At 43.9% G+C, this 14863-nt stretch overlaps 2 protein-coding genes across 2 annotated transcripts; both read left to right on the top strand.

Moving 5' to 3' along the window:
- Window positions 1-1546: 1546 nt before the first annotated feature.
- Window positions 1547-2448, top strand: NUPR2 (nuclear protein 2, transcriptional regulator). Its single transcript, XM_060123683.1, has 2 exons — window positions 1547-1943; window positions 2246-2448. Exon 1 carries the CDS (start codon window positions 1641-1643, stop codon window positions 1935-1937), a length of 297 nt encoding a protein of 98 aa, XP_059979666.1. The 5' UTR covers window positions 1547-1640; the 3' UTR covers window positions 1938-1943; window positions 2246-2448.
- A 5184-nt stretch (window positions 2449-7632) lies between these two features.
- CHCHD2 (coiled-coil-helix-coiled-coil-helix domain containing 2) lies at window positions 7633-13092 on the top strand. Its single transcript, XM_060123923.1, has 4 exons — window positions 7633-7785; window positions 9883-10132; window positions 11419-11569; window positions 12796-13092. Exons 1-4 carry the CDS (start codon window positions 7736-7738, stop codon window positions 12804-12806), a joined length of 462 nt encoding a protein of 153 aa, XP_059979906.1. The 5' UTR covers window positions 7633-7735; the 3' UTR covers window positions 12807-13092.
- The last annotated feature ends 1771 nt before the right edge of the window (window positions 13093-14863 follow it).

The raw sequence follows: 14863 nt of genomic DNA, 5'->3' as shown, positions 1-14863 counted from the left end.
GTCTAGTTTTTTAGAGCTGTATATTGAGATATACAGGAGTAAAATGACATAAGGTCTGCAGCAGAGCAAAACAGAAAGGGGTAAAGCAAACCTGACAGGATCTTGATAATTGTTGAATCCATGTGATGGGATACGGGAGTTCTTTGTTCTATTTTCACTTCTGAGAAGGTCTGAATATTTTCATAACAAATTCTAAAGAGAGTTTTTAAAAGAGACGATGTGTGGGAGGGTGGTAGAGGGATAAATATTAGCTTCTCTTTCCCAGTAGCAGGTGTAAGACACGTGGGTGGAAGAGAAAAATCCTCTCTGCGTTTTATTAAAAACTCTCTCTTGGGATTTGCTCATTTAAGGAACTAACAAAATTGCCCTCAGAGCGTGGTATGTAGGCCACGCCCCACCAGGGATACTTCAGAGAGCAGGAAAAAAACTCAAATTGGCAACTTGGTCACAGACAGAAACTCAGCAAGATCAAATACCTGAAAAGGACTTTTTTAAAAAGTATTGAATTATTTTCGATCTATTAAAAAGAAAATCCCCGAGGGGATAGATGCAATTTTCCTGGGAAGAGAATTATCTGCGCTAGTTAAACCAAACCAAAACAAAGGCATTCTTCGCAATAACTCCCTGAGAGCAGCGTTTACGGAGACAGTAATTAGGTAATTAGACCGGGTAGTCACCGCAGAGCCTCGGGTGCCGCAGGGTGTTAATGACTCCTGCTCAGCTGTGCAGCTGCCCTCGGCGAGGAGGTAGGTCTGGACTTTTCTGAGCGTAGGCCACTCGGCCTGATTCCTCTCGCCTTTGCAGCTCTCGGGGAGCATCCTTCCCCCAACGCCCGCGGGGCTGGGCGCACCCGGGGCTGGCGGGTGGGACGCTGGGCTCGCGCTGGTTTCCCCGCGCGGCCGCTCCCAACTCTCGGCCCTCACCCCAAAACTGCCGGCGCATCAAGCTACCACAATTTTAGCGTCCCCTGGCCGCAGGGCTTGGGCACCTGCTGATAATCCGAAATTGCACGCGGTTCCCGGCCTTGCACCAGGCAGGGTGACTTTCCCTTCTTAATCGCTCGCTCGCTTAATACAGTTAATTCGTACCCCTTATCAAACACGTGGACTGTGGAAAGGAAAAAAGAACTAATGTGTGTATGTCCCTACCAGCCAGAAATACTTTTAGCATTCCAGCGCATTTCCTTTCACTCCGGACATGTTTTAAATATATATTACTGGGATACCAGAGACATTACTTCAGAAGCTCATTTTTCACTTTGCATCATTTATTGAGCACTTACTCCTGTCATCAAATAGCCTAACAAAATGTTCAATACTGATAAAAGTCCGCCGGAGTAATGCACAGCTCCCTGACACTTGATACTTGGATAATTTCCCATTTTTGACCGACATAAACAAGTGTTTGGTCGAATTTTGCCAAATACCCTTCTCGCTCAGGCGGCGCACAGGCCGGGATGGAGGAAAGGATCATGGTTCCAGGTGCCAGATCGCAGAGGCCTCGCGCTGAGTACCTTCCCGGTCCTGTGACGTCAGCCCTAGGCCCCGCCCCCTTCGGCGGAGCCAATCGAAGCGCTGGAGGGGGCCTCCACAAACTCGCGCGCACGGGCGCGCGAGCGGCAGGCCCTGAGGCCAGGCGCGATGGACTTTGCGTTTCCTGGTGTCCAGGGTCAGGCCCAGCTGCCGCCACCCGAAGCGTGGCCGCTGGTTGGCTCCGAGGAGGAGCTCTGTGACTGTCCGGATTACTACTACCTGCGCGACTTCCCGGCCTGCGGGGCCGGGCGCAGCAAGGGCCGGACGCGGCGCGAGCGGGAACTGCGCACCAACTGGCGGGTGCCCGGCGGCCACGAGCGCAAGATCGCGCAGAAGCTCCTCAACGGCCAGCGCAAGCGTCGCCAGCGCCAGCTGCAGCCCCGGCCGCGCACCCGTCTCGCCTGAGTGCTGGTGCGTGCGGGCCCGCGCGAGCGCCCTGGTAACGCTCCGGTCCACCCCCTGCGACTCGAACGGGGCACAGTCGCCCCCTCCTGAGGCTGCCCCGCGTAGCGAGTCATTAGCTGGGCCCCCTAAACTCCCAGCCTGTCTCCCGGCGGCAGTTAAAATTCTACCTTTTGGAATTTTTTAGTTGGGTAGAAGGGGCTAGGAAACGCAGAAAACATCTTTCTAAAAATACAAGTAAGGGATTTACTTCCAGTGTTTATGCACGGACTAAAGAGAATTGATTTTTGTTTTTGTCTGGTTTTCAACAGGATACCCATAACCAAAGGACCTGATACAAGTATTTCTCTGACTCCAGCTATAACTCTGGTCCTAAGGGGAACAGTCCATGTTGGTCAACAGAACTTCATTTCGACATCGCTTAAGTTCAGTATCTTTTCCTCACTGATTGTTAATTAAGTAACATCCAAGTGGGTATGCCTGTTTAGGGTTTTTAATTAAAAGAGCAGCAAGAATGGCATTTTAACTCTGCTGGTGTTTTTTTTTAAGTTGCTGTGGTAACTTGTTTCAAGTACACAAATATTTGAGTTCTTATCTGCAAAGAAGAGGTCACAAAGACGAATGTGGGCAGAACAAAGATAGGAATTCTCTGCGCTTTGACCCCACAGCAATCCTTTGAAGCGAATGCTAGCTCCATTTTACGGACGGGATTCTGAGGCACAGAACTCAAGTAACTTTCCAGAGGTCATACAGCTAATTAGAAAACCTGGCGTAACAGATACTCAAAAACATTCAGTCTTCCCAGCATCACAGTTTTCCTCAACTGTAGACATCCTTCTGTGGTTCAGAACCACCCACAAACTCCATGTCCAAGAACTAGGGTTATAGTTTAAAAATTATGCAGAGTATGGCAGGGTTCCTTTTCTTTCTCTTCACTCTGCATTCAGTCAGGTCTCTGCGCCCAGCGGTGAGTCCTTTGTTGGGGGAGAAGGGTGGTGTTCTGGAAGGAGCAACTTGAATTTTAATCCTAGCTATGGGTGTTCATTAATCTGGCATTCAGCAAACTTCTGAGTGGTAGCTACTTTCAAGTTCCACCATGCTTCAGGTTTTGCATTTGTAAAATGGGAATAATATTGGGTTACCTCCTTAAACAGGATTATAGATAAAATAAATATAATGTGACACCTTTAAGGGCTTGGCACATAACCGGTGCTCAATAAATAGTAATTACTATTATTATTATTATTTTTTGCGGTACGCGGGCCTCTCACTGTTGTGGCCTCTCCCATTGCGGAGCACAGGCTCCGGACACGCAGGCTCAGCGGCCATGGCTCACGGGCCCAGCCGCTCCGTGGCATGTGGGATCTTCCCGGACCGGGGCACGAACCCGCGTCCCCTGCATTGGCAGGCGGACTCTCAACCACTGCACCACCAGGGAAGCCCCAATGGTAATTATTTTTAAGTTTACAGAACATGATCCCTCTTCTCCTTCCTCTCTAGTCACGAGGTCCTTTTTTTTTTTTTGGCCGCACCATGCGGCATGCAAGATCTTAGTATCCCAAACAGGGATGGAACCCTTGCTCCCTGCATTGGGAGTGCGGAGTCTTAACCACTGGACTGCCAAGGAAGTCTTAAATTCTTTCACTCACTTCATTATTTTAAAATGTCTCCAACATTCAGGCAGTGTGGTATGGTAGGAGTCTTCACTTTGGAGTCAAACACCTGTATGGACTTGGGAAAGTTGCTTAAACTCTAAGCATCTGTTTCCTTACCTATAAAATAGGGATGATACAGTACCTATTTCAAGAGTTCTTGTGAGGCATAAATGAAATAACACACGTAAAGCTCTCAGTGCCTGGTATACAATAGGCACTCAAATAATTAGTAATAATGTCCACATCACCACTGTCTTAGCCTTCAGGATTTTTTTCCTTACCCCTAGTCTCCCTCTGCTATATCTCAGACATGTCCAGATTAATCTTCAGAAGACCATTTTAATAATATAAAGATCCTCAGTGCGGCTCTAACCTTGCAGGCCAAAAAGCTTAGATGCCTTATATTGTGCTGCAAATCATCTATTGCATTTCTGGTTTTTTTTTTGGCTGCATCGCGTCTTAGCTGTGGTACATGGGATCTTCATTGCGGCACATGGGATCTTTCCTTGCAGCGCGCAGGCTTCTCTCTAGTTGTGGCATGTGGGTTTTCTCTCTCTAGTTGTGCCACGCAGGCTTAGTTGCCTCGCAGCATGTGGGATCTTAGTTCCCCGACCAGGGATGGAACTCGCGTCCCCTGCACTGAAAGGCACTGGACCACCAGGCAAGTCCCCATCTATTGGATTTTCTTAAGTTTGTTTCTCACAACTTCCAAAAACACACTGGTTCGTGACACATGTCTTCTGTCCTCTAACTGCACCATATTCAATTCTGCTTCTTCCTTTGAATCTGTGCTGTGCTACTCAGTGTGCCCTTTACAATTTTAATTTTCTAAAACTAATTTCACCTAAGTGAAAGTGGCACCAAGTGCCACTTTCTCCCAGAAGCATTCATCCACACTGAATGTCCATTCCTTTAAAATCCTTTAGAACTTCATATAAACACCACTTAACCATTTGTTTTATAGTATTCTGTACTTTCAGATCAACAGTTTAATTCATTCATTCATTCTTTTTTGTCTGATATGTGCAAGGCACTATATTCATATAACTATGTCTTAGTTATCCAAAGAAAAAACTGCATTTACAGTGTATGGACCTTAATGTCTTAAACATCTCAGTTCCTACACAATTCCTGCTGTAAAGTACAGCATACCCAGACATCAGCTATGTTAAAGCAACACTGTAAGATGTTCTAACTAGATTTTGCTCATTTTAGATACTAGAGCTTTTAAAATTTAAATATGTTCACTGTAGAAGTTATGTGTATTAGTTACCTATTGCTGTGTAACAAATTACTATCTCAGTTTCTGTGGGTCAACAATTTGGGAATGGCTTAGCTGGATGATTCTAACTCAGGGTCTTTCAGGAGGCTGGAGAGGAATTAGGCTCCACCTTTTGAAGGGAGTGTCAAGGAATTTGAGGACATATTTTAAACCACCAATGTAGGTTTAATTATTGTGTGTTCACTGTAGTGGAAAATACAGACAAGCCAAAAAAAAAAAAAGGAAGGAAGAAAGAAATCACTATCTAATGGATAACATCACTACTGGGATGTATATAATTACAGCCTTTAAAATATAAAAGAACTTTCTCAAAATACAAACATACTATGTATACTACTTTGTAACCTGCTCTTTCACTTGGTGTTTTGTGAAGATACTTCTCACTTCAGATATTCTTTCACAACGTTTTAAATGGCTGCATAGCATTTCATTGTATATATGTATTATAACTTATTTAACTAATTGTATATTGCAGGACACTTAGGTTATTTCACGTTTTCCCTATTTTATACATTTTGTTAAATCAACATCCTTATGGCTAATTTCTTTCACATTCATGACTTTCTCAAATTCTTAGACATGGAATTTCTGGAACAGAGTTTGCACAGTTTTAAAACTTCTGATATTTACCACCTAATTTCAGTAGAATTTTTATTGCAATCATCAAAAGTCCACTCAGCCAAATATCTGTATCAAATATCTGTAACAATGCCTGCAAGAGTTCGTTGTTCAAATTTTCATCACTGTAATTGCATTTGTTGAGAATGACTGTGATCACTACAGAATAAGTTGGTATATAAATTTGACTAAAGTGTGAACTTCGGCACACCTAACCCACCAAACTGCAAATGATAGGTAGCAGAATTCTATTTATTTTCAATTCCCACTTTTTTGCTATTCATTTTAACTTTTTACATGTTCTTTTTTTTTGAATAGAGGTAATACATTAACTGTTTCAAAATCCAAGAGATAGAAAATGTTATCAGTAAAAGTCTCACCCCTGTGCCACTGCCTGAAGGCAACCAGTGTTATCAGCTAAAGATATTTTATGCATGGGCACTATGGGCTTTTCTCTCCATTTCACAAGCAGCACCCTATACTCAATTCTGCCCCTTGCTTTTTTTCTCTTGACAATTTACCTTGGAAATCATTTCATATCAATACACAGAAAAACTTCTTTCTTTTTTATAGCTGCATATTGTGTGAATGTGCCATAATTTTTTTTTACCTGTATTCTGCTGACAGGAATTTAGATTGTTTAATCTTTTACTATCACAAAATAACCTTGTACAAACATCTAATTTTCTCTCTTCAATTTAGGAATTAGTGACTTAGCTAAGTATGATTAAAATTGTCTCTGTTCTGGTCTGCATGCCTGTCTGTCCAAAGCTCTGCTCACTCTAAGCTCTTCTGGTGCCAGAATGTTCTTTATAAATAAAGTTCCTTTCTCCCATCTCTTTTTATGAATTATCCAAAGGCGAATACAAAGGCTTATCATTTGTAAATCTTTCATTTCTTTAAAAAGTTCTGTGAAAATAAAACTTTGTTTTTCACAAAAGTTTTTTGCATTATTTACCCCTCAGTTCCACAAACATTCTGCTGTTGCTGGAAAGGCTGTGTTAAACTCTGCTACCTCTGGTGGAAGGGGGAAATTTCTGATTGGCATCCAAGCATAAATGGAGGTTCTACCTCTGCTTTCTCTCCTCCATAAATCCCACCCCACCCCCAAGGACGGTCCCATGAAGCCCCCCATGAAATGCCACTAGTTAACTTGTCCCCTACTGCAGAGGCGCTAAAATGTACTGTTAAAAGCATTTCACACCAAGTATCACTGAAGCACAGATCCTTGGGGCCTTTGCAGTTGCCATTCCCTTTGCCAGGAATGCTCGTACCCTTGATAAACACGAGGCTTGCCTCCGCACTTCCTCAAGGACTCCATTCAAATACTTCCTCTTCAAAGACTCATGCCCTCTCCAACCCCTAACTCCCTACCACCCTTACCCTGCTTTCGCTTCATATCACCACCATCTAATTTATGTAGGTGTTTGTCTCTTGCCTCCCTGAATTTAAACCCCTTGGAGGTAGTCTTATTTCCTGCTCTATTTCCAGAACCTAGCTAGCACTTGGAGATCATTCAGAACATCTCACTTAATTATCAGTGAACGAATACCATATCAATTACGGGCACAAATTCTATAATATATGAAAGGGGTTTGAAAATGTATGAAATACATAAATGTAAGGCATTATTACTGTCTGAATTTAACTTTTGCTGACTGGATCCACGGACAAAATACAAGTAGAACCAACTCAGCTCTGTCGATCCCTAAAGTTTTCCGTCTTATTATGTGCCCACATTGTGCCTCAAAAAATATTTACCCAAATGAGTAACTTAATGGTGAGAACGGTTAAGTAACTGGCCCAAGGTCCAGCGACAATCACGCCAGAGCTCTGACTCACTCAAGATTGGAGCTGACCTACCATGTTAATAAGGCAAACGTTTGAAGGTAGTAGCGACGGTCCTTGTGCCCTAGGAAGCAAACAGCTAGCGGTTGTGACTCGCGCTAGGCTCGGAGGACAAGGTCTGCACGACAACCACGGCCACTTCCGGTTTTCTAAACAGTCCTGGCGCCGAGCTCCTGACGTAAACCGTGCACGACAAGGCGCCGCCATGACGTCCTGCTCTTCCTGTGACCTTCAGACCCGCGGAGACGTCGGCGAAAGGAAGGCCTCTGCCTGTGCTCTGATTGGCCGCGCGCTGAGTCCAGCCCGGCCTTCCAACTTCCGCTCTCGCGCGTCGCAGAAGCAGCCAGGGTTTCCTGCGAGTGTTGCGTTTGTTGACCCTGCTTCGTCCCGCGTTTAAGATGCCTCGTGGAAGCCGAAGCCGCACTTCCCGCGTCGCCCCTCCGGCCAGGTGAGGCCACCGCGAGGTTTGGGGCCATGCCGGCGCCGTGACGCAGAGGGAGGTTGCGCTGGGCCTCGGGGCGGCTGGGCGGCGGGGGACTGGGGCGTCCGAAGGTTGGGGCGGCGTGGGCCCGCATCCGGTCGCCGTAAGCTGGTTTGGCTAGTTTTCCCGTTAGTGGCAAACTTGTTAATTTGGAATGTCCATGAATTATTACTTAAAATACTTAGAGTCCATTTTAAGTTAAAACAGGCCACTTCTAGAAGGAAATGGACATTCGTAAGTGTAATCTGGCTGAAACGTCTAAAATAGCAAGAAGAGCTTCCCTGGTGGCGCAGTGGTTAAGAATCCGCTTGCCAGTGCTGGGGACGTGGGTTCGAGCCCTGGTCCGGGAGGATCCCATGTGCCGCGGAGGTGCTGGGCCTGTGCGCCACAACTTCTGAAGCCCGCACACCACAACCACTGAAGCCCTTGTGCCTAGAGCCCATGCTCAACAACAAGAGAAGCCATCGCAATGAGAAGCCCGCGCACCACAATGCAGAGTAGCCCCTCCTCGCGGCAACTAGAGAAAGCCCACGCGCAGCAACGGAGACCCAATGCAGCCAAAAATAAGTAAATTAAATAAATAAATTTTTTAAAAAAGTGCAAGGTAGTATAATCAGGAGAAACGATTGTATTTCAATTCAGTAAATAATCTTTGAGCATCTTCCAGGAGCAGCGAGCATTCTAAGGGCTCGGCCCAGTAGGGGACACAGTCACTAAGGCCTCACATGTACATGACGTTTTCTAGTTGATAAAATACTTGTAAAATGTACTGCCAGTTGCACCTCCTGATAGCCTCAGAGGTAGATATTTTCATGTTTTACAGGAATAAGGAAACTGGAGACTCAGAATAAGTGACTTGTCCAAGGTCATGCCACCAATAAGTAGAGAAGCCAGGTCTTAGACCTGAGTTATCTGGTGACAAATTCAGGACATTTAGCAGAGGACCACGTTGCTTCTCTAGACTAAGGTGAATTGTGTTCAAACTGTGTGCTAGGAGCATAGGGAAGGAGTTCACGTAATGGAAAGACGCTGCTATCCAAAGGAAGGGAAACCACAATCTAAAAATGCAGAAATCTTCTGTGTGAAAGATTTTTGGAACAACATTGGACATATTAGTGAAATTTTGAAGGCATCCAAATGTTCTACAGATGGGAAATAGTTGAAATCAGTTTAGGTATAACAGTTCAGGCAAGTCACTTCCACTTACTGGGCTTCAGTTTTCTAATCTGTAAAATGAAGGAATTGGATTAGTTTATTTCCCCAGATAACTATCTTTCCGTGTTCATTCAATTGTTACCAGCTTAGTGAGACCTCCTTTGACTGTCTTAAAATTGCAGTATGCCACAACATGCTACCCTCGCTCTCAATATTTTTTTCTTAACATTTATTTGATCCCTCAATAGGATGTCAGCTCCATGAAGGTAGAGGCTTTTGTTTCATTGACAGTTATATTGATTTTTATGACGTTGGAATAACTGTGTTCTCTAAAGATACTATAGACTTTGTGAATACATGGAAATGGTTGAAAAAAAGCAGGGAAAAAAACATTTATACTTGGCGATTACAACCGTAAAAGGTTAAAGAGAAAATGATGTAAATAGTTCAGGGAATTGTGTTCTGTAAGGTTTTCTTGTATGTATGTAGTATTTGCATTTAATAATTTAAAATGAAATCCTGAGGTTATTTTAATATACAAGGGGTTTTCGTTTGTTTGTTTGTTTATTTAAGTTGACAATTTCCTGGGACTTCCCTGATGGTCCAGTGGTTAAGATTCCTCGCTCCCAATGCAGGGGGCCTGGGTTCAGTCCCTGGTCAGGGAACTAGATCCCTCATGCCGCAACTGAAGATTCCACATGCTGCAACTGAAGATTCCACATGCTGCAACGAAGATCCCGCGTGCCGCAACTAAGACCCGTACAGCCAAATAAATAAATATTATTTAAAAAAAAAGAATATAGCATCGACTTAATATCCTGTTGGATTTATTAAAAAAAAAAAAAGTTGACAATTTCCAAACTTGGTTGGGAGTGGGAACTTTATACTTTCTGTTCCTTTCTTTCACAGCCGGGCGCCTCAGATGAGAACTGCACCCAGGCCAGCGCCCGCAGCTCAGCCACCAGCAGTGGCTCCACCATCTGCTGTTGGCTCACCTGCTGCTGCTCCTCGGCAGCCAGGTCTGATGGCCCAGATGGCAACCACTGCAGCTGGCGTGGCTGTGGGTTCTGCCGTCGGCCACACTCTGGGTCATGCCATCACTGGTGGCTTCAGTGGAGGAAGTAATGCTGAGCCCTCAAGGCCTGACATCACTTACCAGGTAAGATTTGGGGCAGCATTCTCTTCGGTGGTGTATTTATGAGAAAACCTAGTTAGTTGTAAGTGCCTTATGTATTGGGACTGTCTGCACCTGTGGAGAATGGTTTATCCATATTTGGCAGCAGTTGAGTTAGTACCTTACTTAGGCCAGCGTCAGAGTCCTGGACAAATGGTATTTCTTCTCAAGGAGTAGAATTGTGGCAGTTCAACCTGATGGACTGTCAAACAGCCACTTACCTCTCATTTTAAATATTTTGGGGGATTCCCGGGTGGTCCAGTGGTTAAGACTTGCCGCTTTCACTGTCGTGGGCCCGGGATTCAATCGCTGGTTGGGGAACTAAGACCCCAGAAGCCGTGTGGCCTGGCATAAATAAATGAATGAGTGAATGAATGAATGAATATAAATATATACATATATATATGTTTTGTTTGTCATGGTCACACTTAACTAATTCAGCCTCAATCTTTGTTAAGTGTTCAGAAATCTTTTTGATGACTCTGTGCTCTCTCATCTCTTACCTGATATTTGCCACTGTCCTTCTTTCTGAGATATGTGAATTTTCTCCTCTAAGGAGCATGGGTGTATACTCTACTGTATTTCTAATGTACTTAAAACTCTCATCCATCTATTTTTCTGTTGTAGGCCCATTTTTTCCTCCATGAAACATCATTGAACCACTGGTCTTTAGATGCCTAGATAACCACTTAATTTGCATCTTTGTTCATGAATCTTTCTGATGACAACTGGGATTTTTGTTAAAGCTCATTTCTTTCTGCCTTTAATTTTTTTCACTGTCCACGTTATTAGATAGAAACTTTAATTTGCATCTGGTTCTAGTTCTGTTCCCCCAATTAACCTCAAAGAGTGGTTATTGCTCTTTGTTCGGGTATAAGTCTGATTTCCATTCATTCATTCATTCATTTATTTTTGGCTGCGTTGGGTCTTCGTTGCTGCGCGTGGGCTTTCTCTAGTTGCGGCGATTGGGGGCTCCTCCTCATTGTGCGCAGGCTTTGGGAGGGGGCTGCTCTGCTGCTCATTACAGTGGCTTCTTGTTGCAGAGCACGGGCTCTAGGCACGCGAGCTCAGTAGTTGTGGCTCACGGGCCCTAGAGTGCAGGCTCAGTAGTTGTGGCTCACAGGCTTAGTTGCTCCGCGGCATGTGGGATCTTCCCGGACCAGGGCTCAAACCCATGTACCCTGCATCGGCAGGCAGATTCTTCACGGCTGCGCCACCAGGGAAGTCCCTGATTTCCTTTCTTAACAGTCCTGAATGTTATGCCTTTGCAGGAGCCTCAGGGAACCCAGCTGGCACAGCAGCAGCAGAATGGCCCATGCCTTTTTGAGGTGAAACAGTTTTTGGAGTGTGCCCAGAACCAGGGTGACCTTAAGCTTTGTGAAGGTTTCAGTGAGGTGCTGAAACAGTGCAGACTGGCGAACGGTAGGTGATAGATACATCAATCCATGGTTGAACTTGCATCTGCTTTATTCACTGAATGGTACCCCTGGACCTTATAAGACTGTGTTTAATAAATTAAACTGACAAATTAGAGGAGATTTTGTTTAAATTACTCTAAAAATAATCTAACAAGGAGCTGGTCCAGAGTTTTCTAGTCATTATCTTAGGCTTTTACCTGCTTAAGGAAGAATCAGATTCAGTTACGTTCTGAATCTGATTCTTTCTTAGGCGGGTATAGATTAGTGTGCCAAGATCTTATTGTGGTTATTGCATAGCCTTAGTGCTGATTTCACCAAAGGCCAGGAATGAGCACAAGATCTGATAGAGCATTGTCATTCTGCACACCTCGTTTGAGAGAGACAAGTTTTTTAAATCCCTCGGTGGGACTTAGAGATATAGGTTCTCTGGAATGTTGGCAGTCAACTTGTTTTTGTGTGATTTCCTCCTATCAATCTAAGAGTTCACCACCTATTAAAAATGATTATTTTCATTTTCCCACCTGCATTTTTATTTATTTATAGTTCTGCAGATTTTATTTAGAAACTTAGAAAGGATTTTTGTGGATAAATCTATAGTTGATTCTCATGGAGTCACAGAGTATATTTAATATATACAGAGTCATTTTTCAGGCTTCTTATACTGAATTGGTCTAGGCCAGAGGTTGACCACCTATGGTCCCTTTACCAAAGCCATCCTGACACCTGTTTCTGTAAGTAATTTTATTGAAACACAGCCATCTCCTATTCATTTAGGTGTTGTGTATGGCTGCTTTCCATGGCAAAGGAAGAGTTGAGCAGTCGTGACAGAGACTATATGGCCCACAAAGCGAAAAGTATTTACCTGATTGTTTACAGAAAAACGTTTTAAAACCCTGGTCTGGGCTAGTGGTTCTCAAAATTCCCCACCTTCATTTATGTAGGAAATAGGGATGGGGAGAAGTTAATCCTTACAGGTGGTCGAACTGTGGAATTAAGACATTGCATGGCCAAGTTTATCAGAAGTCTTTGATGAAACTATGTCTAATACCAAAGTAACTATATTTCTGCTTCAAAGTGTAGAGTTGAAGTTTTATTGGTTGCAGCCTTAAACAGCTTATGAAAGAAACTAATAACCTTGGGCTTCACCCCTGCTTTCATAATTTGGAGGACTTTGGTTTTGTTGAGAATATGTAGCTAGTGCTCTTCTAACAAACCTTTTTCTGTTTGCAGGGTTAGCTTAATCAAGAAGTTCCAGTTGAAGGCATGAAAAATCATCTCTCATGACCAGGTTGATTTAGCATTAAAAATATAATTGATAGTGAAGATATAAAGTGTGAAGCCACCAGTTAACCGCTCCTCAATCATTAGTAGCTTTTGTGCTTCAGGATTGCAGTGGAAGAGGGTATTCTCACCATATAGAAGCTCCCTGAGATGATATTGAGTTTGGGGCTAGGCGAATGTTTGTGTGGCCTCTTAAACATGCTTTTGTTTGTGAATTAATTAGAATAAAGTGATTTTATTTCCAAATGTGTCTCTTAAGTATAAGGTTATAAATCACACATGGTATATACATGGTGAACAGATTGCATTTTGCAGAAGAACACAGTTGTCTCTACATGTCTTTATGTGTATCTAGTCTGTAGTCTCTGGATATTAAAGTAGTGGCCGCCTGGAGGATCTGGCAGAGCTTCCTGAGGAGCTTTGGTAGAGAAATAGTTATGTAAGGAGTAGCTCCCTAGCAAGCGTGCTGCTCATTAAAAAGATTCCAGGTGCTACAGGCCTTTGGAGCCAATGTGCAGTAAACTGAGCAGTAATGAAACTAAAATACTAACTGTTGTAATCAGGTGAATGATACAGGAAATGTGGGAGCAGACCCATTACGTGTGTGGGCTCCCTGTGGCCAGGTCAGCACTACACGTCATTGTTAACCTAGATTATCCAATTTATTGGTTGGAGATGAAAATTCATTCTCTTAATATAGGCAGTTTCCCTGCAGATGTTTTTATTCTACTTAAGGCATTGTAGCTTTCTCTTCCTGAAAGACTCAAGTTGCCCTCTCCAAGCTGTCTTAAGTCCATGTTGGACTCAATTTGGGGGGCATCATTTTTTTTTTTAAATGAACCCAGCTCCATCCCTCACAAAGAGCTCAAAATTTCATTTACTTCTGGGAGTTGACCTCCCGTCTCCATTATGCTCTGCACTTTTCCTACTTCCAAATATACCTTTCAGAGTTTCCATTATCTGATTTTTTTTTTCCTCTCTGTTACTGCAAGGTAAGTGAAGTGCTGTTGAGTAAGTGAATTATTCAGTTGTTACCTCGTCCTCAGCGGTGTTCTTAGAGTGCTCCATTCTGTACCTAATCATTCACTTCCTGAAAGAGGCCAAGACTACCTTGCTCAAGGACCTAAATGACCACAGACAATTCACTACTGGCCAGTCCCCCAGCATATTCCCTCCTGGGTTCATCATTGGGCTCTTGCCCATTTTCCTAAAGGCTCAGGACTTCTGAGTTCATAGTGTTAACGCCCCTTATGTCCAAGGCGTGATGCTCTATGGTGGGTACCCAAATATGGTTGAATCACTGAATCAAAGGAAAATGAACCACTGACAATAAAATGCAAGAGTCTGGCTGACCTGGCCTGCCTCTGGTGGGAGCCGTGGCTACACAGAGAAGGTCACAGGGAATAATCCACCAGGTGTATTGGCCTTTTGCCCTAAAGTCAGAAGGGATTTTTGTCATGTATTGAAAGTGTAAGCCAGCAGGCGTCTGCAGCTTAGAATCGGGGAAAAAGGCTTATTGACAGTAAGTAAAAGGAGAATTCAGTGTTTTCATCTTTGGAACCAGATGTTGCATCTCGATAAGCTGGAGGCCTTTAAGGATAGGGACAAAGTCATTTACCAGCTCCTATATAACAGTTCAGCACAGTATTTCCCCAGAGCGGAGGAGATGGCGAGTGTGATACAACGGAAAGAGCACGTGAGCCTACATCTGAGGTTCACCTAGGCCCTCCTACTCACCTCATCGAGCAAGTCACATTCTCTCTAAAGTTGGCTTAATACCAGAGTTTTGGGGGCCCAATGAGAGTGCATATGAATTGCATTGTAAAATGCTCATTAAATGGCTTTTTGTGGGCTCAGCACCTGCATGAAGCAGTGTGTTACCCCTTTCTTCGTTTGGTATATTAGAAGAACCAGGGGTTTGAAGAACAGGTGGCTTTAGAATGAGGGTGAGCATTTAAAAAGTGTCTGCTTGTGTGCCAGCATGCTGCATACATTATTTCCAGCTCTGTCAGCCTCT

This window comes from Lagenorhynchus albirostris, chromosome 15, assembly GCF_949774975.1.
Source record: "Lagenorhynchus albirostris chromosome 15, mLagAlb1.1, whole genome shotgun sequence".
NCBI classification, from domain to species: domain Eukaryota; kingdom Metazoa; phylum Chordata; class Mammalia; order Artiodactyla; family Delphinidae; genus Lagenorhynchus; species Lagenorhynchus albirostris.
The sequence above is the reverse complement of the archived record's forward strand: the minus strand, read 5'-3'. Positions and strand labels throughout refer to the sequence as shown.

What these genes read in the sequence shown, in the direction of transcription:
- NUPR2 (XM_060123683.1), top strand. Translation starts at nt 1,641, where the DNA reads ATGGACTTTGCGTTTCCTGGTGTCCAGGGTCAGGCCCAGCTGCCGCCA.
- CHCHD2 (XM_060123923.1), top strand. Translation starts at nt 7,736, where the DNA reads ATGCCTCGTGGAAGCCGAAGCCGCACTTCCCGCGTCGCCCCTCCGGCC. An exon ending in CGCGTCGCCCCTCCGGCCAG is followed by an intron (nt 7,786 to 9,882) that starts GTGAGGCCACCG and finishes TTTCTTTCACAG; the next exon opens with CCGGGCGCCTCAGATGAGAA. An exon ending in GGCCTGACATCACTTACCAG is followed by an intron (nt 10,133 to 11,418) that starts GTAAGATTTGGG and finishes ATGCCTTTGCAG; the next exon opens with GAGCCTCAGGGAACCCAGCT.